Genomic DNA, 25623 nt, shown 5'->3' on the forward strand with positions numbered 1-25623 from the left:
GTGGATTCCACCTCTTTAGTGAGAGGAACTGCAAGTTACACAGCAAAGGGGATGATAGAGGAAAGAGTGGAGAATAGGGGCTACTTCTGCAATCTTTCACCTTTCAGACTTTCTTTTTTATGCAAGAGACAAACTTCTGTCTTGTTGAAGCTTCTGTAATTTAGTTTCCTTTCATTTCGTTTTTGTTGTAAGTAGCTGACCCTAATCCTAATTGATTTATTGAGTTTCCACTGGAATGTGAACTTCATGAGGTCAGAGATTCTCTTTTCAAAATCACTGCTTGTGCCCACAGAATGGAATCATAGTTCCATAGTAGGAATTCAATACTTTTTGATAGAATAGATAAATGATATGCAATTAAGCTTAATATTTTAGAAAAGAACACCTTTGTAGAAAGAACATAAACATGAAGGGTGGTGACAAACAAACAAAAAACCAGGATTATGAATAGCTTTAGAACCCAATTAGACTGCTATACAATAACTATATTTTGAAATGCTGATGTATCTTAAAATAATTTGGTGACTGTGGCAGATAGCGTAATTTGGCTCACTGGGCTCCCATGGCAATCCCTCAGGCTGTATTGGCACCATTGTTTATACGTTCTTTGATCTTTGTCTGGGAGTGCTTCAGGGTTTCTGGAGAAGTTTTCAGACCCCAGAAATAATATTTAATCTTGAAATGCCTTGTCAAAATAAAACCTTTTTCTGACCCAACAAACATTTTTTTGAAGCACAACTTCCTGTTGGAATGAAAGTTTCAATATTTAGGACCCACAGAGAGAGGTTTTTAAAATATTATTCCAGAGTGACAAACTAAAGATGTGATTACAAACATAGACATTTGGCTTATTTAGGTAAATTAAAGAAACTACCTTACTTTTAAAAATACCTGTTATTTAATAGAAATTCAAGAGATCCAAATTTTCATTCTACTTCTGAAACAAACTAAGCCTGTGATTTTGAGAAGAGGGAGAGAAAAGAACTTTGTAAAAAATGAGTCCCTGGACTCCAATATTTTTCCAAATACCTTATTATGCTATTTCTAGTCACTTAAAATTCCTCTCTCTCTGAGTCCTTCACCTTCTAATTAGGTTGTTGGATCTGGCCAAGGAATCTTAACTGAGATCCATGCATGAGATTCAGGGCGGGTCTGAGAATTCCCTAACACCGCACATACTCACATACTATATTTGAGTATACGTGTATGTGCAGTATTCTGTGGGAGATGGACAAGAGCGTCCATCAGGTTCTCAAAGGGATTCAGATCCTGAAAAATAAAAAATCAATTCACTTAGGACAAATGGGGGTATGTGTGTCCCTGGGAGTAGACAAATCCAGGGGGTACGTGGGGCATGGAAAGCTCTAAGGACATATATTTGTGTTCCTCGATTTCCTTGTATATTATGTGCTAAACTGTAACTGCCTGAGAAAGTACAAGTCAGAAAGCCGCTGTGATGGAGGCTGAGTCTCCACCATCTCCTCCTTCATAACCTCCATTCCTCATTTCACAAAAGAAATGTTTACTTCCAGTTCTCTCATACACCCTCCACAGGGCCAAACACAGGGATATTTCATAATATTAGCATTGGGGTTAAGAAAGTAAATGACTTTAATAACTGGATAACAATTCCTTTGTTCTTTTCATGGTTTGCTTTCAATCAAATTGAAAGAAGACTTACATTGTTAGCTGATAAATCCTTACATTTTTAATGATTGGTCCCAATAATTTTCTCTATTGTGTATTTCTTTCTCTATTTAATTAATTTCCACTCTTCTCTCTATTATTTCTCTTCATTTTTCATTGGGTTTAATATGCTGTTGTTTTTCTAACTTCTTGGGATAAGTATTTTAATATTTTAACCACCGTAAAATTGGGTGACATTGCTCTAGTAAAATGGTTTTCATTCTCATATACTTATTTATACAAACAACTTAATCAGTGCTAACATCCATGGAAATGAAAAATGACAGCAAATTTCATTCTAAATGTCTCATTCTAGCAAAAAAATATTTCTATATTTTGATCATTTAGAGCAAGGGTCAGCAGATTATAGCACATGGGCCAAATCTGGCCCATCACCTGTTTTTATAAATAAAGTTTTACTGGAACACAGCCATCTCTGTGGTTTACATATTATCTCTGGCTGCTTTCAAGCTCCAAACACACAGTTGAGTAGTTATGACAAAGACCAAATGGCCCTCAAGCCTAAAATTTCCTATCTGGTCCCTTTACAGAAAATGTTTGCTAACCCCTTACTTAGAGCCTAATGGTTATATAAAAATGAAACAATTAAATATAGATGCACATATATGTGTGTGTGTAGTGTTGAGAAGTAAGGTAGGATGATGAATAAAATACTATGAAGCATGAAATATTTTAGTATAAAATTTTGTGGAGAATGTGGGATTAAAATACAAGTTCAAAGAGGAAAAGAGATTATGCACAATTTTCAACTGTCAAAGAAGAGCTAGTTCATGTATATGTCAATTTCGTCATAAATTGCAATTCTCGTTTAAACACAAACTTGTTTGTAATATGTTAACCTGTGCATATTTTAACATTAATTTCTGTTTCTATTGCTATTACTTCCTTTTTTCTATTCTCTTTGGGTTTAATTTGCTGTTGTTTTTCTACCTTCTTGGGAAAACATTTTAATCATTGATTTTTTTTAACTTTAACTTTGTATCTAATAAATGCGTTGAAGCTATAAATTTTCTTTGAAGCTCTAGTTGGTATCCACAAATTTTGGTATGTAATATTTCGTGATCTTTGGATCACAAACATTTTTCAGAAGTGCGTTGCTTAATTTCCAAGCATTTGGGAGATTTTTTTTTGTTATTGATTTCTAGTTTAATTACAGTGTCCAGGAAACATATTATGATTGATTTCCGTTATTTGACATATTTTATGCCTCAACATGTAGTCAATCTTGGTAAATGTGTCACCTGCATGTGAGAAGCACATGGAATGTACGGTTTGACCTGACAGCTCTCTTGTCCTTCCCCAGCTCCCTCGCTATGTCCCCTCACAGGCCTTGACCTAATGCATCTCTTGCGTGGCTACTCCAGTCTGGGCATCTGCTTTTAGAGGACCCGGACTAACACAAACCCACTTACCCCCTACTGCTTTTTGTGCTATCGTTGCAATGTATTTACTTGCACATATGTTTTTTTTTAATTGAAGTATAGTTGATTTACAATATTGTTCGCACATATGTTTAAAATCCCATAAGACATTATTGTTTTTGCTTTTTTGCGGTACGCGGGCCTCTCACCGTTGTGGCCTCTCCCGTTGCGGAGCACAGGCTCCGGACACACAGGCTCAGCGGCCATGGCTCACGGGCCCAGCCGCTCCGCGGCATGTGGGATCTTCCCGGACCGGGGCACGAACCCGTGTCCCCTGCATCGGCAGGCGGACCCTCAACCACTGCGCCACCAGGGAAGCCCGACATTATTGTTTTTTGTAGTCAATATTCATTTGCATTTATTTACCCAAAAACTTATTTTTTAAAAAATTGGTCTTTGTTTCTTCTGGCATTTTCATGGCCCCAGAATCATAGGACTGGAATCATATTTTCTTATGCCTCAAGAATCCCTTCAGGGTTCGTGCCCTGGTCTGGGAGGATCCCGCAAAAAAAAAAAAAAGAAGAATCCCTTTGGTTTTTCCTTTAGTGTTGGTCTCTTTGCTGATAATTTTTTTCCTTTTTTGTTCCTATGAAAATTTGTTTATTTTGTCTTCATTTAAAAAAAGTCTTTGCCAGTGTAAAACGTTAGGTCTTCTGCCAGCATCCGTGAAACTGTGGCAGGCTAACTTGCTAGCTTGCAAGTAGGGTACAACCTCAGACCATTCACAGTTCTTGATCATTACTACCTGAAATTGTATTTTTATTTGCCTACTTGTATATATTATCTGTCTCCTTCTCTAGCATTTAAGTTCTTGGTCTCTTTTCACCCTGTATCTTGAGCACGTAAGACAGTCCTCGATACCTAGCAGACACTCAGAAAATTTGCTGACTGAATAAATAAATAAATGAAAAACTTTTCTTACACCCTTTCCTAGCATAATGTTTCAAAAATCTCTAGAGCCATTTTCCTCATCATATCCTGAAGGCAAACCAAATCTTATTTTCTCAATGCTGCCTAGATCATTTTTCTTCCTGATTAGAATGTTACTTAAAGTCTTATCTCAGCATAGTAATGGTATTCACCATTTCTTCCAAAGCACATTGCTGACACTTGTTCCCATTGTAGGAGTTTAGCATTGTGGGTAATACATAAGAGTATGAAGGGTGATACTAGGACCCCAGAGTAAATTGCTTCTCAGTCTAGTGCTGGCTTTACCCTTTACGAGCAGTGTATCCTTGAACAACTTACTTAACCTTTCCACACCTCAGTTCCTTAATCTTTATAATAGGGATAATGATAATGCCTAATTCATAATATTGTTGCAATTATAAGCAGACACAACATATATAAAGTCCTTAGCAGAGTACTGGGCCTATAATACACTTTGAATAAATGTGAGCTGAGTTTTCTGTGGAATTTGAATATGGTTATTCCTCCCTGTGATGCCAACAGCGCCTTAGCATTAGAACTTTTTGCCAACTTTATTCGCATGCTCTTTGTTCCACGTTGAAGGAAATTACAAAGCCAGTGAACGATAATAGGCTTACAGCTGTTAAGCTCTGGGATGGGCCACTAAACTTTCACCCAGCTTTTTGTTTGCTGCAGGTGACCTGAGAACCCTTCTCCAAGGTAAAAGAGGAACGGAAGAGTTGAGCGAATCTTTTGGAAATTCCAGGAAGTTAAAAGAAATGCATTTTGGGTTTTGAGCTGCATTTCTATTTATGGTAGTGGAAATTTCAATGGGTTTCCTTGGTCAGAATTTCCCCCTGAATGATGGTCTCAGTGCTCAGCTTTATTAAAATTAGAGAATAACAATATAGTTGAAGTTTCATTTTACAAGATAGGAAGCTGAGACATTGTGGTGAAATGATAAAGATGTCATAATGAAAATGCAAGTCCTGGTTAATGAAAATGCAAGTCCTGGCTGAATATGTGTTCATGAATCTATAGCCCAAGTTTAAACATAAAGACCTGTGCTGAATATGCGAAATTATTAAGATGTTTAAAAAATCATTATGCTGCTAGATAGGAATGTAACCACATTATTCTGATATAACATTTTATTTATTTTAACTGCAAAGACTACCCGAGAAAAGTTTCTTGCCAAACAGAAATAGTGAAGATGGAGAATGTTTCTTTTGTGAGGTAGCACAGAGACTGAGCAAAGACTCAGATGCTTAGTTCCCAGATGCTGGCAGATAGCAGTCATGCTCATACAAAGTCACAGCTCATCATGAATTCCACATCAACATCAGTGCAAAAGATGGCTAAAAAATAGACTGAGAAGCTGGTGGTTATAGATAGATTTCTAGAAATAGATGAATTTCAGAAAACAGAAACAGAAAAGGCTTGACATTCTCAGATGGTGTTATATTTACAAGTTGCTCTAGCAAATGAAATTGAAAGCTGGTGACAAAGCATTCACCAGAAAATAAAGAAGTAACAGAAACAGTCCCTTGGGTCTGTGATTGAGTATGGCATTTTGCTACATCAGGCAGAAAACTTTCCTTAACTAAGGCTAAACTTAAGGAGTGTGAGACGGGTTGAATAGAAACAGCAGCTTCACAGACACGGCAATTGGTAACCAATGCCCAATGCAGAAATGCATGGGACACATTTTCCTCTAAGCACATCATTATCATGATATCATTACTATCAGCAACCCCCGTGTGCATGCCAGTTGGACCACACACCACGCATTCTGGTGTGTTTGGACAGTACTGGTTTGCACAAACACGCATTGTTCTCATGACCCTGACTGTTAAGAGTTCACGTTCACTCTCACACATGTCCTGGTGTGGATGATAAACTATATGGTCGCTCTGTGCATGGTACATTATTAAGCATTTGGAGGCTAATCCAAGAAAAGCTGTGGCCCCTGGACTTAACAGTACTTATTTTTTCTCCCTTATGGGCACTAAGTGCCCCTGCTGTGTTCTAGAAGAGCAGATGCCGGGTGGGGGGCGGGGTTTGGGGGGGGCACAGGAGTATCCAGTGTCTCGGCACTTGCAAGGCTTAACAGGTGGGTAAGTTGGTTGAGTTAAATCCTTAACCACCCCCAGAGCCTCTTGGATTTAGGTAAATGCTACACCTCTGCTGAAGATTCTTTAAATTCTGCTGAGTGTGAAGAATATTGTAGCTCAGAGATAGGTTGTGTTCAGTCTTACCGTATTGGAAAGCAACCATGACACAGTGTTTGGCTGGAAGGCTGGCTTCTACGGCACCAAAAATATGACTAGCCCTTTTCTTCATGCTGAGAGGTATAGAGTGAGTTCATCTTTGTTATTATCCTGATGAAAAAGTACAGGTGCTTCCCAAAGTTAAACTTGTAAAGCTACTACTTAAACCTGTTTATGGACTGAGTATCCCTTTGCCGCTCATCAGGGAAAGTAACCAGTCAGCTGGGTCTTGAATAGAGTTTATTGTTTGGGGATGTTTTAAGTTCCCAAACTATCACACTGAAAATAAAGTTGGGCTTATCCTTTTAAATGAGTAATCTATTCCTTGTACACATTTGAGATAAAAGATTGAAGATTTAAAATCTAAGCAGGATGGTAGATTCTTAAGTAGTGCCTGATTCCAAAGACAGTCAAAGTATAAAATATAGATTTGTTTCTCAAAATTAATTCTCACACCTCTATGAAGAAAGGAACAGATACTAACATACCTGATCTCTGTAAAATAAGAAAGAGGTATTACTAACTCTGTTTAGTTGAGAGGAAACAAAAAGTGTGGTTTCAAAGATGTACATGTCCATGGTGAAATGATGATGTTTTGTTGAGCATTACATTAAGGAAAATGGATAAAAACAATTAAAACTTTACCTATGGTGATGATGAGAATGGTATACATTGATATCAGGAGCTCAGAGCCAAAGCTAAGAAGGAGGATTAAAGAATTTTCTGGCAAATTTATTCTGAACCTCATTCTTGAAATATCTTGGGTATTGGTCAACTGAAAATAGTTAGCCAGAGTCATTTATCAATAGGAATCATTTATTTTTCATCTAAAATACACATCAGTTTTATGATTTGTGACTTCAGCGCTTTTCTAAGAAATCCTTCTCTGTTATAAGGTCATAAAGATATTTTCCCTTTATTTTTTCTAAAATGTTTTAAGTTTTATTCTCATTTAGATTTTTAATTCATCTGAATTTTATTTTTCTAAGTGGTACGAGGAGGGGATCTAAAGTACTTTTTTGGATAGCCTTCATCCAAACATCTCTTGCTTTGGATATAAGCCTGTCTTTTCCTTGAGAGCTCGTGAATGTCTATCAGATAATAAGATCTCACATATGCATGGGTATGTTTCTGGCTCTCGATTCTGTTCCACTGAACTATTTGAGCCTACCTGTGCTGATACTATGCAGTACTTCATATTAAATCTCGACTATCCAGCAAAGCAATTAGTCTTTTCTTGTACTTCTTCAAAATTATTTTGGCTATTCTTGGAAAATATTTACAGAGTTCTGACAAACTTTTTGAACTTTGACTGTAATTGAATTTAATATAAAGTAGAATCTGGCATACTAAAATCTTTTAACTACTGATTATTCCCTCCACAAACATGCTATATATTTCCATTTATTCAGATCTTATTTTATGTCTTTCAATAAAATTTTACAACTTTCCCATAATGACCTTGTATATCGTTTGTTAAATTCATTTCTTGATACTTTATCCTTTTTCTTCTCTTACCATCCTGTCTGGGACCCTTACTATAATACTGAATTTCAGTGTTGACAGTGGGATTTCTTGTTTTGTTTTTGAATTTAAAATGAATCCTTTTAAAGATTCACTATTAAGTGTAAGATTTACTCTGTGGTAGAGATCTTTTACTGGATTAATAACCGTTCTGTTCTTAATTTTTATTTAAATCATAAACATGTTGAATTTTATCAAGTACTTTTTTGCATCAATTAGTATCACCAAACATTTTCTTCTTTAATTTGTTATTGTGGCAAATAATTCTAATTTCTAGGTCAAAAAGTTGTAGGTGAGGCTTGTCTTTTGTAAATTGTGTATAACAAGATTTTAAAAGATTTCTGTATGACTGCTTCCTTACTTTCTGGTACTTCAAGATGCTTCAAGCCCATCTTATATTTTCCCTGCTCCAGCCCTAGAAGCAGCCATTTCTTCAAGGGTCCCTGGTTCTCTTTAATGGAGAATGGTATTTAGAAAGCAAGACTGGGTGCTACGTGTGCTCACTGCTATTGAGGTATTCCAGGCCCTCTCAGTAAACAGAGGTAGAAAGCATATATATATATATATATATATATATATAAAATGTCTATACTGTTCTTTAATTTCTATATTTGTGGTTCTAACTTCATGAAGGTGATGAGAAATTGTACCCAATATCCAGGCACAGATTTTGGTTTTAGTTTCTTGAGGACAAATCTACTCTTCATTACTCAGTGCTGCCAGCCTGCTTTCCATGATAAAAGCCAGTGAGCTGGGCTTCCCTGGTGGCGCAGTGGTTGAGAGTCCGCCTGCCGATGCAGGGGACACGGGTTCGTTCCCCGGTCTGGGAAGATCCCACATGCCGCGGAGCGGCTGGGCCCGTGAGCCATGGCCGCTGAGCCTGTGCGTCCGGAGCCTGTGCTCCACAACGGGAGAGGACACAACAGTAAAAAAAAAAAGCCAGTGAGCAGAGTTTTTCTTTCACTGTTCCATGGATGGACTGAGCTCTTCTTTCTGGCTTTTATCTTTAGGCAGGGAGCTCAGTCCTCACTAAACACAAGGTTTGCAGCCTCAGCTATACACCTCTCTCGGGCACCAGATCCTACCCCCTTACCTCATGTCTCCTGACACTCTTCAGGACTATTTAGCTTTTGTCACCCCTTCAATTTTAAATTTCTTCATATTTTCTGGTATCTGTGGGCATCTTTTGCTTACTTTGGAACTCTAGTAACTATAAGAAAAATATTTGATTTATTTTATCTAGCATTTTTATGTATTTGTGTTTATGTGTGTGTATCTACACATTAGCTTCATACACTGTATTGAATAGAAATTCTGTCTATTCACAGCTAAGGAAACAAACACCAAAAAGTTTGCGTGACCCAAGGTTACAGAGCGAGTTGGTAAGAAAACTGTGTGCATGCCCTTTTCTGGTATTTCCACTTTACTTTCCTGCTCTTGTGGTAACTGCAATTGTTTCAGAAAGTTTAAGCCTTTTCATATACGACTTTTCCTTTTCAAAAACGAATTCAGCTCTAAAAACTTCCAGAGTTCTACACTGTGATCAACTGCCCTTGAAATGTTGCCATAGAACTGATAGAGGAGAACAGAAGATCACAATAGACTTAGAACGGATTCCCCTTCATTTCCGGCAATCTGAAGTGTATTTAATTTACCAGCCTAATTCTGGAAGAGAATAGTACTTGGCATCCACAAATACCTCTAAACTTGCAGAATATTAATTCAAATATTAGCCATATACACACTCATCAGTTTGTTGGGATTTACAAAGACAGTATTTATAGCTCATCCTCTCATGTAAGAAATATTCAAAATGATTAGATTAAAATATCTAGATTTAAAGATGTAGGTCAAATTCTGGACTGCCTCTTGCTAAGGAAGAGAGGTTGGACATATCAAAATGGGAGTAGATGTTTGTTTTATGGCTCAGAGTTTGGAAGAAGAAAATTATCAAAATGCTCTCATTCCATTATGCCTTGTCTATTCTTCATTCTTGCATAGTCTTTGTAACAGTTGGTTGCCTATTTGTGGTTGTTTCATTACCCTTAAAAAGTAATAAGACTAAAAAAAAAAAGTAATAATCCTGAGAAATTGTTTACCTAACAGAATATTCTCAAAATTAAAGCTCTTTACTGACAGAATGAATCATATAAAATAAGTTAACATTGTAAATTTAATTCTAATTTTTTCTGAGAAACTAGTAAAGACAAAACAAACACAAACACAACAGCCTCCTTCTGCATTGTAACCACACTTTTCCATTGAAGCCAGATGAATTTTAGATATAAAATGTGGCTGATACTACATTGCTCATATTATTTTTAAGCAAAAGAAATGACTCTATCAAAAATGCATCCTAAATAATTCACCACTGAGATGTGAGAATCACTTAACTAGATTCTTTCCTTAACTCTGACATCTACATTAATGATGTCTAATGTTGATTAAAATTCAAGGATCAGTTATAGTTGGGTAAACCACAAAAGTTACTTTTTAAGCCCAAATTCTCCAAATTTTTGTAGTAAATATTACATGTAATGGAGCTTTGGTATCTACTTGTGGACTGCTCAAAAGTAAATATCTTAAATTAGAAACATACCTGTGTAGTTTGTGGGAAATTATTAAACCCTTTACAAATATGTATTATAATACAGTCACTGGAACTATATTTCAATTGATTTATTCTAAGAATCAAAGTGCGGTGTACAGCCAGGAGATTTTTTATTCATGGTCATTTGTTATGTCTAAACATCACAGTCTGGAGATAAAAGAATTCATTGTGTGTCAATATTTGTAGAATCTAAACTTTTTTTTTTTTTTTTTTTGCGGTACGCGGGCCTCTCACTGTTGTGGCCTCTCCCGTTGCAGAGCACAGGCTCCGGATGCACAGGCTCAGCGGCCATGGCTCACGGGCCCAGCCGCTCTGCCGCATGTGGGATCTTCCCGGACCGGGGCACGAACCCGTGTCCCCTGCATCGGCAGGCGGACTCTCAACCACTGCGCCACCAGGGAAGCCCGAATCTAAACATTTTAACTCATCTACATAGTCTGGCAAATATTAATGAAAATTGCTATTGGACCTGATATAGTTGTTCTCTTTCTAGGAAAAACTCACGTAATTATGGAAGAGAGAGACCTCAAGTGCAAGATTCTTGGCTGTCATTGACTATAAGTTTTTTCTGTCTTTTCTATGAAAAGAGAAGGAGATATAAGTTAAATGAAGTATTAATTTACGTTAGTTGTTCCAAAGATGCTTATCCAATAATCTCTGAGAAATAATTTGGAGGCCCAAGAAATGTATTTGGTAAATTAATATATTAAATTATCTCTCTGGAGCGTCATGGAATTCCAGTGGTTCAGATTATTTCCTTTACTTTGAGACTGAGGCGGCTTAGGTCCATGGATCTACTATTGAGAAGAGAGAGCCTTCTTTTCTGCTTTCATGCCTGCAGCAATTTATCGGTTCTTTACGTTCACATCTTTTCTGGAAAGAGCAAACCCATATGCTGTACAATCACTCTCTGTTCTAACAGTACACTCTTTTCCATTTTGATTCCCTCTTACCTGCTTTCAGAAATGTTTACAGCAGTTTATTAGAAAATAGCATCCATGGCCACAGCAGCCACCATTGTGAACAGGTCACTTTCCCTGGGCGTTTTCCGCTGTAGTGGGTCCACATGTGGTACCTGAGGTGATGCTGAACCGACAGCATCTTGGCACACAGGGCAGACTGTACACACTACCCAGAGCCTCGCACAGGGACCTGCTTTAGTGTTATTTTGCAGACACAAAATGTAATGTCCTTCAAAATAAAGGGGCAAAGTATTTCCATTGTTCTGTTTTACTCTTTGCCTTCTTTTGGTTCTCCCACATACGTGTATTTTCTCTAAGAAAAGAGGTAGCCATTTGATGCTTTGATTAATCCCGTAAGTCCCAACTGGGCTTCACTGAACAAAAAGCCTTTTCAAGAGGACAGTGGGAACATTTTTCATTACTATTTCTGAAGAAAAAGACAACTAACATAACAACATAATAGAGTGGTGTTTCTATAGCATTAAAGGTCTATGCATCTCTTTTACCCATTTCTTTCTGGAAGTTCTGAAAGCAGAATTTCTACTCCTGGTAGGGAGAAAACGATGTGGGGGTGTGTGTGTGTGTGTGTGTGTGTGTGTGTGTGTGTGTGTGTGTGTGTGTGTGTGTGTTAAGTAAAATGAAACAGTTAAATAATTGGAGAAAAATTAAGCCTCTTTTCATCCTCCCCACTCCCCTTTCCCTAAACATGTCCAGGCCAACCAACTGTGCTGAACACTCCAAGTGCATTTCCATAACCATCTCATTAGGCAGCAGAGCCAACACCTGGTTAAGCTCTTTTGTCAACCGGCAGGCATTTAGTACTTGAAAGAAATCCGTTTGAAAAGATTTGACTTTTCCCTCTTAAAAAATACCCCAATTATCTTTAAAATGATGGCACATTAGCAATTACAATTGTCCTCCCCCAATGGAATCCCTCCTGTCTCCTCTACAGGAACAGCGCTTTGTCTGCATTTGATTGGACTGCTCTAATGAGTTGGTCCTCCCACTGTCGCTTAGTTAGGCAACTGATCTCTGGCTTATCTATGTTTTCTAGGCTTTCTTGGCAAGTAAACAATGGTGACCTAGGAAGGAGCTTGACACTTTGACAAGATGATCACACTCTTTGATACTGGTGAAGCCCCACAGGGGAGAAAGCATATTTTATCTTTTGTGAAGTAAGCGGTGGCTGGGAGTGAGATCTTTAGATAGACTGATGCTCATTTATGGTATTTAGTGGACAGTAGCAGGGTTGCTAAACACCCTGCAGAATGTGGGACAGTCTTACAAAAGGAAGAACTGTCCCATCTAGATGTTACAAGTGTCCCTGGAGAAAAACCCTGGGTCTAGTGTATACTGAGAAAGGAAGAATGTCTTAAGTCGTTCCCGAGTTTCCCATCTGGCAGTTGCTCGCTGTGTCATATGAAGCCCCTGTTAGTCCCAGTTGCACCATGGGCTACTAGTTACCTTGCTTCTAGTCACTTTCTGACATTCCTGGACACGGTCCCTGTCAAAGAATGTTTCTCCCTCTCCCTGGAACCAGTGTGAGGACCGACTCCACAGTGCCTCTCTGCTCCGCAATTCCACCAAGTTTTTATCTGATTCTACTGGGGTTTTGGCATAACCAAAGAAAAAGACATTGTGAATAGGAAAATGTTTAAAACTTTATACTAAATATGACTTTCTCCATAGTATAAGGGGGAAAAAAGGGATGGAGTTAGTGATCTTGCTAACCCATTCTTAAGTCTGAGATGCTCCATTAGAACACCCTCTTAATCTCTGCCATGTGAATCCATTTTTCAGAAACTTTGTGCTCTACCCATGGAATTATCTTGCTTCAGGATCCGTCACCTTCCTCAGCAGCATGTTTTCTGAAGTCTGGGTAAGCCTATCTAGAATTTTACATACATACACAAACACACACACACACACATATACATACTTACATATATACGCATACATATATACACATATATATGTCTATAGTGTAGAACAGTGACAGTGTTGTGTAGTATATGTTGTATATCTAATATATATAGTATATACAATGTATACAGCATATGCTATACTACATATACTATTCTAAGTACATATATGTGTGTCTGTGTGTATGACATATACTAGAAGTTTAATCAAGGCTCATTGAATGAATGAATAAATGAATGAATGAAACAGATCCCCTCCCGTCTATTCTTGAAGTAAATCCTCTATTTTTGCTTAAGATAGTTAGATTTGGTTTCTGTTGCTTGAAGTTAATAATCCTGACTGAGAATTGGATGGTTATTTTTAAGAAACCTTATCTTTTGAGAAGAAGAATTCAACCCAAATCCATTATTTGCCAACCACAGAGTTTGTTAGTTTTCTCTGGCTCAACTCTGCTCTTGAGCTCTAGTTAAACGCCCTTCTTACACAGCTGGGTAATACTTCATTCCAACCTCATTTCAGATGTTTAGCAGGCTTTCTTCCATTGCAGTTCTATTGAACTGACATGAGGTCTTCTCCTAACCCTGCTTTCCGACTTTCTAACACTCTGTGTAAATTGCATACGCAAGAACTTCAATCCTCATGCGTGCTGTCATCAGCAATTCCTGACAGCCCTACCTTAAAACTTTATGAAGACTGGTCCTCCACATCCATCCCCTTTGATCTTTATATCCCTTCCCTCTTTGTGCCTGGTTGTCTTCTGGAAGTAACCATCTCTGTGTGACACTAGAAAGCGATTCTGAGGGAGAGGAGGGAGGAGAAGGGACTCTGACTTTCCCGGAAGCATCCCTCCCGGGGCAGATGGCAAGTTGCCCAGTCTTCTGACTGATGTTTTTCTGACTCAGTGATTAAACAGGGGGGACTAATAAAGTTGTCTCGCTCCCTATTATCATGTGGGTATCATACAGCTTCTCTGTGTAGTTAGTTTTATCTGTTGTACTCTTAGAGGAAATGCCTCTCAAATTCTGAGCATCAGCTGAGTATCATTTTTCGGTTGCAACCTCAGAAATGTATACATCCCTGTATGGTTCTTTACAAATATTTTAGTGGAAATTTGGGGAGATCAAGTTAGAGCTGAAACTAAAAGGTCCAAGGATTATTCATATACAAATTATATTTCAAATGTTTTTCTAAGGGCCTTTGTCCAAATATGACATATACGCTCATGTATGAGTCAAACTAGTAGTTGCATTCATGCATTTCGGATTTTAATACTGTGATTCTCTAAGTTGGAGACATAGTCTCAAGGTCTGAGTGTTGACTGTTGTCAGTGTTGGAACTCTGGTACCCTTAGCTCCGTTACAAATCCTTCTAGTCCTCAAGAAGGTGTTAAAAGTTTCAGTGGTAAGTTGTCAAAATACACCTGCTGCCTTGAGGCTCTCTGTTCACTGTTGGGCCATTATTTCCAAAGATGCTGTTGGCCTCGGCATGACTTTCAGAGTTTGTCTGGAGCCTTACTGATGGCAGCCACAACTTTCACTTTCCTCCCCGACGACTGCTCTTTGAGTGTTTCTACTGGGTTGGCCAAAAAGTTCGTTCGGGTTTCATCATAAGCTGTTATGAAAAACCCAATATATTCATTTAGATTTAAGCTCTTTGAATATGGCAGGCATGCCCTGTGTTTTCGTAAGAAGCCTACAGACCCCATACACATTCTGGTGTCCTGTGCAGAGGAGACACTTGATGGCTGTTGGTTTATTGATTACCATGACGGTGGAGGTTGTCATGCGTCAAGTGGCAGGCTCCCAGATTGGGAAACTGAATCTCAGCTCTACAAGTCATTAGAAAACCATGCTATGAATGGGGAAGGACTTTCCATATGTATTACATGTATTTATTGGCATTTTCTGTGTTTGTAGCCAGTATTTCCCATGTGCTCTCTCATTTAATTTACACTTTACTGCAGACATAATTATTACATTTTTCACTGACAGAAAAATTCAGGCTCAGAAGTGATTACATGGTCATAGTACAGAGAGCAACAATAACACTTAGGAAATTCCAAGGGTTTAGGAGCTGTGAGCCAGGAACCATGGCCAAAGGCCAAATATATGAGACATGTATTTCTTATAAATCACAATATCTCAGCCATTCACTGAAGTTGTGAGGAGGTTATTTCAGGAGAAAGATACTGAGTTCGGCTTAGTGATTTGGGTTCTAGATGTTTGTGGGATAAAAAAGTGAAGATGAAAAAACAAAAAAGTGAAGATGTGCAGTAGGCAGTAATCTATACTAGTCAGAAGCTCTGGAGAACCACTTTGTCCTGACAAATCATTTCAAAATGATTTGAAAGTCATTTGCATTTAGATGATAATTTAAGCCATAGAAATATACGAGATTGCCTAAGGAGAGGTTGTGGAGCAAAAGAGAGGAATTTAGGACAGAGCCTCAAAGAACACATTTAAAGGACATACAGAGAAAAAGACTCCTGCAAGAGAAACAGAGAAGAATCAGTCAGAGAAAGAAAACCAAGAGTACAGAAACAAAAGGAAGAGAGTTTCAGGAGGGTCACCTGTGTTACATGGTTTATACGTTATACAAGAGTCAACAAAATAGAGACTGAGAAGTGTCTACAGGATTTAGCAACTAGGAGGTCCTCAGTAACTTTGGAAAAATCAGTTTCTGTGGAGTGGTGAATGGGAGCAGTTGGGTAGAAACCTGGCTGCATAAGAGTGATAAGTGAGTGTGAGGTTCGAAAAAGGAGAGAGCACATGTAGACAACATGGTCAAGAAGTTTCCCAGTAAAGGAGATAAAATGCCTTTAACTAGAAGGCATTCCTCTGACAAACTCAGAGGTAATGTTATTGTTGTTGCTGTTGTTTCGGAAGGGAGAGATCTGAACAGGTCCAAATGCTTACTGTAAGGAGACAGTAGAGGGGAGAGTTTAAAATTGCAGGAGAGGCAGGTGTACTTGCTTGATCAAGTTCCTTGAGAAAGTGAGAGAACATAGGCTCCAGAGCACAGGTGATGCGAGTAGCCTTAGGAAAGGTGAGCTTTCCATCGTGAAAGCTGAGAGGGAACAAAAGAGGTAAATTTGTAGGCTTGATTGTGGGAAGCTGAGGGAGTTCTCAACAGCCTCTATTTTCTCTGTGAAGTAGGAGGCCAATAACTGGTGAGGGCGAAAGAAGAGGTGGTGGAGATGGTGGAGGTGTTGGTCGGAGAATAGGATATTTTGGCATACGTATTTTAGAAAGCACTCAGTTTTTTGTGATGATAAGGACCACGGGAGTGAAGGAAGAGCTGATGAAAAGATCATTGGAACTAAGGAACAGAGGAATCAAGACATTTAGTAGGTCATTTATTTGAATGTTGAAACAAAAGTCGTCGTAGGAACAGGTAGAATGAGAAAGTGAGTCAGGGACTAAGATGATCAGTTAATGAGTGGTATTGGCAGCAGGTCAATAGGTGACAGCAATAAGGAGGGGTAGTAAGTTGTCAAGTGTGATGTCGTGAATTTCAAAGGAGATGTAGATTTTAAAGAAGTGTAAGGAGAAACGTTGTGAAAGAAGAAACAAGAAGCAAGAGGCTTCCTATCCTAGTTCTGGGACCAAAGCTAAGTAGAGTGTAAGAGAAAAAGCAGCACCCACCTGAAAGGGCTTCAGAGGGAGTGGAGTCGTAAGGGACATTCAGATTTCAATTACGGCAAAGAAAGGTGAAGATGCTGAAGATAAAAAGAGGAGTTTTCTGATAACATATCATGAGTCCTAGAAGGCATAGAAAAAAGTTAAGCGTGTGGGAAAGGTGGGAGATCAAGTCAGTTTAAGGATATATGGCTATCATCCTGTGGGTGATGGTCGATAACTTAGAAAGCTTGGGATTTTGAAAGTAACCATCAGAGATATGAGGCATGAGCGGCTCAGTCTCACAGGTGAAGTTGTAGTCGTCAACAAAAATAAGGAGCCACTGGGGACCTGCCCTTGCTTGCAGCTGATGGTTGCTTGTTGCTAAGGAATAAGAAAGGCCCTCTCTTTTAGGCAGCCATTGGCATATAGATGATAATTAAAATCATGGGTATGATGAGCTTGTCTAGGGGGTGTAGAGTGACAAGGAAGGGGTCTAGAGACTGAGACTTGAGGAATTATGACATTTGATGGCTGGGTGTAGGAGAATGAGCTTATAGAGAAGACTAAGAAGGAGCCATCAGGTTAGAATAAGACTAGAAACGTGTGGGTCATGATGGGATACACCGGGAAAATTTGTTTTATACAGAAAGGATTAGTTAATATTGTCAAAGGCTAAGGTGAGGACTAAAAACCCCGTCGACTTTTATAACATGGAAATCACTGATAATCTCAGCACGAGTTTTATGTGAAGTTACTGGACAGAAGCCAGACTGATTGAGGAGTGAAGGAAAAGTGAGAAAACTGGGATAATGAATCGGCAAGTTCAACAGTTTGGCTTTGAGAGGATGATGAGAAATGGGAGGGTGATGTGGGATCTAGAGAAGGTATCTTTTTTTGAAGATTGGAGAGACTTGAGTATGTTCGAATATCTACAGGACAAGGGAGATGTTTTATATATAGGAGGGAGAAGAGACAATTGATAATATGAGTAAAATTTCCAAGAAACTGAGAAGGAATGATAGAATTGCATTTCTTCTTAGCGAACACACCAAAAAAGGTTGGTTTGGAGGTCAAAGAGTAAAACTACAGAAGAAGTCTCAGAGGTAAAGTTAGTAGCTTTTGTGTTTGATTCCTAAACCACCTTTCATCCCAGATGTTTAGTCTTAGCCAATCATGGTATTGTCATCCTCTTTGCCTCCATGGTGTAGGACGGGTGTGTGGCCCAATCATGGCCAATGACATGTAAGAGAGGTCTGTCCATGGGTTTCTGGAAGACATGGCTCCTTTCTTTTCTGGATGTTGGTGTGTTTGGATCAGACACATAGAATTGCAATCTTCCGGCAACCCTGAAGTAACCAAGCTGATGGCAGAACCAACTCATTGAGGTTGGTAGAGAAAGATGGAAAGACTCTAGGTCTTTGGTAATATTCCTGAGACACTGTATTAACTAATTCTGGATCCTGCCCAACCCCTGGATTTCTCATTCTACGATACAATATATTTCCTATTGTGTGAGCCGATTTGAGCCAGGGGTTTCAGCTACTAGCAGTTGGATATGTCCCAACTAATGCAGTAGGATTAGTTGCTCTCAAGACAGAACTGACACAAGAATGCTAGCTGGCTTCTAAGGCTGGATGATACTCATTATTTTGAGATCTCACCAGAAATCTGTGGCCTTTACGCTGGTTCCACATAGAACATTGTGGCTGTTTGTTGTTGTTTTTGAATTGTACACACCTCAGTGCTGGGTGACAGAGACATTATTTTAGGACTGAATCAATACACAAGTAACTAGTGCTCACAGGGTCTAATGATCTTGCAAAGTCAGCTCTAACTAAATTAGCCCTGAGAAAAATTGCCCTTCAGTAAGGTTTTTGGCCTCTTTAAAATTTATTACCAAATAGAGAATATGGCATGTTCAAGTCTGAGTCACAAAATAAGAAACTGGAGTTAGGTACAAAATTAGGAGTTCACTTGGGTTTCTGAGTAAACAAAAATATCACAAATATATTTTCATGTATTTTTTTGGGAAGATTAAGTAGAAATGCTTTAAAAATAAAAAGAATTTATAAATAAAAGAGAAATTGTCATTGGGTTAGAGGTAGACTATTTGCCTTCTCACTATTTGACCAAGTAATGTTGAAAGATACCCAGTATGAGATAACTTATTCCCATTGACTTTAACAACTCACTGATGTTTACAAACCTAAGGGGAAAAAAAATCTACTATATCCAACTGAATGAATAAACTCAACCGTGTTTAATTTTTGATTTGTAAAGTGAAAAAAAATTGTTTACCATCTTCCTACCTTCCCCACTTTGCTGCCAGAAGATGTTAACTAGAAAATGATGTCTCACCATTTATTATATTCTATGATTTTATGTCAACCCAAAAGACAAGAAATTGCTTGTTGAATTGTAGCTGAATCTCTCTGTTGGGAAACTGAAGGTTTATCAGTGAGGAAAGGATAGGCATCTCCAGAGAATGGAAGCACAATTAGCAAATTAATGAATCTGTCTATAGATTTATTATGACAATTATTTGTTAGCTCAACTAAGAAATTGTTGCAGCTCTTGATGGCGACCCCGTCTTTTCCCCCTTAGCTGCAATCTGCTTAGGAAGGTGCCTTGACAACACCAAGAATTCAATGGAGAAAAAAAATGTCAGAGTTATACTTCTGTATTTTCCCTTTCTTTAGAAAAAATGTTTATTTTTGTCAAATTTATATCTGTACATGGTTTAAAGAGTCGATCCTACAGCTTTGTTAAGCAAAACAGTGGTGCCTCTCCCCACCTCTCCACCATTTTCCCCTTCACCACAAGCAATCACTTTCCACTGTCTTAGCTGATTCTCTTATTGATCAAGATGCAGTGTCTGCATTGTTATGGCTCAGCAAACACAATTTGGAGTTTAGACAATTAGTGAACTGTGATTACTTTTCCCCTCAGGCCTGAACAGCTCTCAGTTATCACTGGAGTTCATAAGTACCATTTTTTGAAATTTTCTTTTTCACTTGTTGTTAAGACCTACCCATTCTACTCTTTTTCCCTTTCCCCTCTCCACAAATTTCCCACCAGCTTTGTTTTCTTCTCTCCTGCATGAATTCAATTAAGTGAATGAAACTCTGAAGCTCTATCATTCTAGATGCCATGCGTTTAGTAGTGTCTGTTGTGTAGATTCAACCAGACTTAGGAGAGAAAGAAAAAGAGTGAGAGAATGGCACGGGGAAAGTATATGGGCACTGGGTATTTGCAGTAGTACAAGCAATTCCAGACAACTGTTGAGCAATTTGGAGAGAATCATCCATCACTTCTGAAGCATAACTTTGAAGCTTTAATCTGATAAACACACAGGTGTGGTCTATGCTAAACAGATTGGTCATAATGCCTGGTGACGGAGGTCTGAATCACAGACCAAAGTCTACTCTTCCTTACACGAGTGGAAGTGTCTTCAAAATCAGCAACATTAGAGAAAGTGTTGCTGAGATTCAACTTCTGCTTCCTAAAGGAATTCAACAGTGCTAGTGTGTGTCTTAAGTGAGGTTTGGATGATGTAAGGGGAAGAGTGGAATGGAAATTTTGCAGTAGTGATGTGCCCATAACCACAACTGGTCAGAGAGGTAAACTGAGCAGTCGAGTATGACCCTGGCATCCACATGCCACTATTAAAAACTCCAGCCGACAGCCTTCATCCCTTGAGGCCAAAGAGGCAGCTGGGGGGAAAAAGGGAAATAGGCCTTCCCCTCATCTTTTCTGTTTAATTCCATTCAGACACACCACTTGACCTTTGCACTTTTAATACCTGTTTCTCTGTCTCTCAAACACAATTCAGCTCCTTTTTAGGAGATGCTCATGAAACACAGAATTGGAGGATAAGAAGGGAACTGCTGTTGTATCCCCTTTACCATAATGAATAATAAAAACATCGTGCTTGAGACTGCTTTTGGGTCTTTTCTTAACAGCGAGATTGAAATTCTACATCTCTCATCCTGTTCTCTCCCATCTTGGTTTTCTCCCTTCCTGATTCAGCGGAGATTTAGATCATTTGCATTCAGTGGTCCCTCTAGAGGAATGACCATGTGCAAATGCTGACATTGAAGTGCAGACACAGCACTTGTGACGTGCCAAAAACATTCAAGTGGAAGCAAGCCAAATGTGAAGGAAGAGGGCACTGAAGCAAACGTTCAAGGCAGACACCTGAAATTACCATAAATGTTGTTTTAATAGAGAGACTCCAACCATGATTTGTTGTCAGGTTCAGCTGAAGTGCATTTCATTCATCTCCTACATTTGGTGGGTCCTCCAAGGGCAAACTCATTATGAACTATTAGAATCTTAATGCCCATGAGGTTACAAACCTTGATCCTATTCGTAACAATTCTTCAGAGCATCCTGTACAAATCTGAGGTGGAAAAATATGAGAATGATTGCTGAGAAAGAATGGGACAGTGTGTGAATTATAAAGGGGAAAATGTTCTAATTTGAATTAATTTTGGTAGAAAAAGACTTCAGAGATATTTCAGGTGGTAACTGGGTTTTAATAAATTGAAACATAGATTGGAGAGTGTTTTTGGATAGCTGTTTCCTCACATGTTCAATGATTAAAAAAAAAAAAGTGCTCCCAATCTTGTTAAAGGAATGGTAACTTACTTCTTAACCAAAAAAATGAATCTCATCTTCTTTTTATCCTCCCGTCTCCCTTTTCCCCTCTGTTAATCAGACAGCCCATCCCTTTTTTCAGTGTTAGCTTTCTCCTCAACCCCCTTCTCTGTGGCACATCCTATCACCAGTATTTTTTTTTTTTTTTTTTTTTTTTTTTTTTTTGCGGTACGCGGGCCTCTCACTGCTGTGGCCTCTGCCGTTGCGGAGCACAGGCTCCGGACGCGCAGGATCAGCGGCCATGGCTCACGGGCCCAGCTGCTCCGCGGCATGTGGGATCTTCCCGGACCGCGGCACGAACCCGGGTTCCCTGCATTGGCAGGCGGACTCTCAACCACTGCGCCACCAGGGAAGCCCTCACTAGTATTTTTTATTTGCTGGTTTCCAGTGCATTTGCATTCAGTGGTGGTATCAGCTTGCTTTTCTGTAGATATACTTACCTATTAAACATATACAGGGCAAATAATTCTACATACTGCACTGAAATGGAAAAAAATGTTAAATGTGTATCATTTTTCACTATAGGATCTCTATCCAGGCAGTCTAGATAAAGAAAAATGTGAAAAATCTCTCTCTCTTAGGAGTCAACTATTAACTGGGATCTAGATCAATAGGTCTGAGAGATGCCTGGGACAGAGAATCAGTTTCCTTTGGTGGCAATATCGTGTTCAGGTCTAAGATTTCTGAGCCAGATACACAGGGGTTTTCCCTTTTGAGAGTGGAGATCTGTGGTAGTAGCGCCACTGAAGAAGCTGTCAGGGCCCCCTGCTGGGTGGTTTCCCTCATTTAACTCTTACAGCACCGCGGGGAGAGAGACAGTAGTCCCGCTGCACAAAGGAGAATTCAAGTAAATTGTTTAGGGAGTCTCTGCTAATAAGTTTTAGAGGCACGATTGGAACTCAAATCTGCCTACATTCCCTTCACAGTGTTATGAAACCGAGACGTTGAGTTGGTCTGATATGCTTTTTCCAGTCCCCAGAATGAATTATTTGTGAGAAGTTGTTTCTCCTCCAGTTTCTTCCAGGCCCGTTATAGTGACTGTAGGTGTAATATTTAGGATACTCGAGTTTGGCTTTGTAATCCAGGGCCGGCGCCCATTCTCAGCATCCTGTCGTTGTCCCGGGAAAGCGGTGCTAGCTTCCGCAGCATCTCGGCAGGAGAGGGGAGTTCCCTCTAACTAAAGAGGGAGGATCTATTTTCAACCTCACGAGCGGGGGGGGGGACCCACAAACAGACAAACAACAACAACCCCCAAAGAAAACAATCACAGCAACCCAGACCGTGGGCCTCTGGTGGACTGGGGACGGGAGGGTCGCGGCATCGAGGCACCTCGGGAGCGCCCTCTGGCGAGAACAGAGCGCGCGTCCCCCGCCCGGCCCCCCTTCGCCGCCGGCGCTGCGCCCCCGCCAGGCTCTTTGGGTTCACTCTCGGTCTCTCACTCCGTGAGACACAGACGGCAGCTTTCCGAGCGAGCGGGGGAACGGCTGAGGCGGCGCCAGCGCCACTGCCGCCGCTCGCCCCGAGAAGACCTGGGCACCGGGAGAGAAGCCAAGGCCCGGAGCCCCATCCCCTCTCTCCTCTGGGGTCTCCTAAGCCGACCGGCCGCTCGGCGCCCCCGCGCGACACCCTTCACGGCCACTTCGCGGGGCGTGCCGGGACTTGAGGACGCGGCTCGGGAAGAGCTGGGGCAGGAGGCGGCGGCGGCGGAGCGAGGGTGCGCACACTGGGACTGGAGAGGTGTGAGTGGCGGGCTGGGCGGCGGCGGCGGCGGCCGTAGCCGCGGGTGCCTCCCCGCCTCGCCGCTTGGCAGGCAGCACCGCCTCCCCGGGCCGCGGCCGCCCGGCAGAGTCCTCCGCGCGTTCCCGGGCCCGGAGCCGGCGCACGATGCGCCCAGCAGCGTTCTGATCGCCGCCGCGCCGCCGCCTCCGCCGCGATGATTCCCCCCGAGCCGCAGCAGCAGCAGCAGCTGCAGCCGCCGCCGCCGGCCCCGCCGAACCATGTGGTGACCACCATCGAGAACCTGCCGGCCGAGGGCAGCGGCGGCGGCGGAAGCCTGTCCGCCTCCTCCCGGGCCGGCGTGCGCCAGAGGATCCGCAAAGTGCTGAACAGGTGAGCGGCGGCGGGGGCACGGGGCTGCGGCTGCGGGCGCCCGGCCCGGGGACCCCTCCATCCCCCGGGCGGCCCGGAGGCCCTTTGGGACGGACGGAGTCGCGTCTGGGGAGACTGAGGAGAGCGGGCGACGACGCGCCCCGCGCTGGCGGAGAGGCCGCGGCAGCTTTGTCCCGGAGCGGGGAGCCCCGGAGCGCCCGGGCGCCGGCTGGTCCGAGGCGGGAGTTCGGGGAGAGGCGGGGTTCTGCCAGCCTGGCTGCTGTGTGTCCGCGCTCACACCCTCGCACACGCGTGTCGCCTCGCGTCCCTCTCCCACTAGGGCTCCAGCTTTGCGCTCGGGGGCCAGAGCGGACCTGGGGGTGGCCGGGGAGGAGGCGGGAAGGCGCAGAGCTGCGGGGATGGCGTGGAAGTCGCCGGCCTCGCGCTCCGCCCGGAGGTATCCCAGCCCCTCGCCGGGAGATGGGGTAATGGAGACAGACCCGGCGGGCGGCGCGGGGACCCACTTCTCCCGCCCTGCGCTCCAGTTGCGGCTCCGACTCTTTCTGGCTGGGAGCGGGGATGGGAAGGCTACAGGCCTGGGTCAGACCCAGGCAAAGTGCAGAAATGTTGCGGGAAGGGTATGAGGAGGAGGCTCCTGGCTGTGTCGAAGCCAGAGGAGGCGAACGCTGGTGGCCGGCGCCTCCAGTGCTGGAATCTGCGCAGTGGATGGATCAAGGACGAGGCGTTTAGGATGAGAACCCGGGTTGATGTGAGATGGGGCCCCCCCTGGCGCCCCTGAGTCGGCCGTGATGCGAAAGGGACTTTTTCTACTAAAGTAACTTGAAATGGTTGAAGAGCTGACACTTAAAAATCAAATAGAGAACTGGTTGTGTGTGTTTTTATTTGGGTGCGTGTGTGCCTTTCGATGCATCTGTTGGGGGTAACTCTTAAGGTTGCTCTGTGCGTACAGGTTTCTGTGTGGCACTCTTTTGGGGTAGCCGAGATTTCCCCCAGGGATTCACCTCGAGCTCTTTGGGGCTGAAAACTCTGGTGGGAGCACAAAATACGTACAGAAATAGAAGCTTGAAAAGCTCCTTATTTTCGGAGTATGGTTTAATTTAGTCATATGAAATCCCAAACCATTCAGGAGTCTTCACCTGTGAAGACTTAACGTATATTAGCTTACTTGTGGGTACTTCCATGTGTTTCCATTTATTATCAAACGAGAAGAAATTCACTCTGAAGTGAGACAGGAGTTGGTAATAGAAACTCAAGCCCTTTACTTCCCTTTGATTTGTAGCTTAGAATAACACCTTCCAAAATATTACATATTACATCTAAAAAAGATAATGAGCAGAATAAATCAAGAAGATGCTGGCTCAGTACCTATCCTATCCTATCCTTTCTGAATACCTGTGATGTTTTTGAATTGTAAATGACTTGGCATTGGCTGTTTAAATTTTTATGCAGAATATGTTAATTATTAATTTCCCTCATCAAGCTGAGAAAAAACTGGTGCTATTGTTCATTTATCTTTGCTTGATTGTAAGTTATTATTGACTCTGTGCAGGTTATTTCTTGATGTTTCATGGATCTTAGAGTCCAGAATAACAAGAGCACCGAGGTGGGAGCTGAGGGGCTTGGTCTGTCATCATTCCTGTGCCGCTGACTTGCCACGTGGCTTGGGGCAGAGCTGTTCATCTCCATGGCTCTTGGTTTCTTCATTTGTAAAATGTGTTTTGTACTTGTCTTACCTCTCTTACGATGGTTTCGAGAAATAGACTTGGGAAAGTATAAAGCTTTACACGAATTCATTATTCAACCGAATTCTGTTGTCTAAGGGAGGGCAGTGGGAATATCGTACACAAGTTAATTGAAGTCGTGGTACATCAAGGGGAGAATGTTGTATTTTACTAGCCTTCAGTGATC

General features: G+C 41.2%; 1 protein-coding gene and 1 pseudogene across 2 annotated transcripts in view; one reads left to right on the plus strand and one right to left on the minus strand.

Moving 5' to 3' along the window:
- The window catches only part of LOC307195488 (calmodulin-binding transcription activator 1-like), a 35391-nt pseudogene extending 12636 nt beyond the window's left edge, over positions 1-22755 (minus strand). Inside the window, exon 1 of the transcript in view lies at positions 22669-22755. The product of the transcript in view is annotated as a calmodulin-binding transcription activator 1-like (transcript). The remainder of the gene's footprint in view (positions 1-22668) is intronic.
- A 644-nt stretch (positions 22756-23399) lies between these two features.
- SLC35F1 (solute carrier family 35 member F1) overlaps positions 23400-25623 on the plus strand; it is a 422628-nt gene continuing 420404 nt past the window's right edge. Inside the window, exon 1 of the mRNA XM_079939168.1 lies at positions 23400-23715. Within this exon, the coding sequence (XP_079795294.1) occupies positions 23540-23715 (176 nt within the window). The 5' untranslated portion in view covers positions 23400-23539. The remainder of the gene's footprint in view (positions 23716-25623) is intronic.

The sequence above is a fragment of the Stenella coeruleoalba genome, assembly GCF_951394435.1.
Source record: "Stenella coeruleoalba genome assembly, chromosome: 12".
Taxonomy (NCBI): Eukaryota; Metazoa; Chordata; class Mammalia; order Artiodactyla; family Delphinidae; genus Stenella; species Stenella coeruleoalba.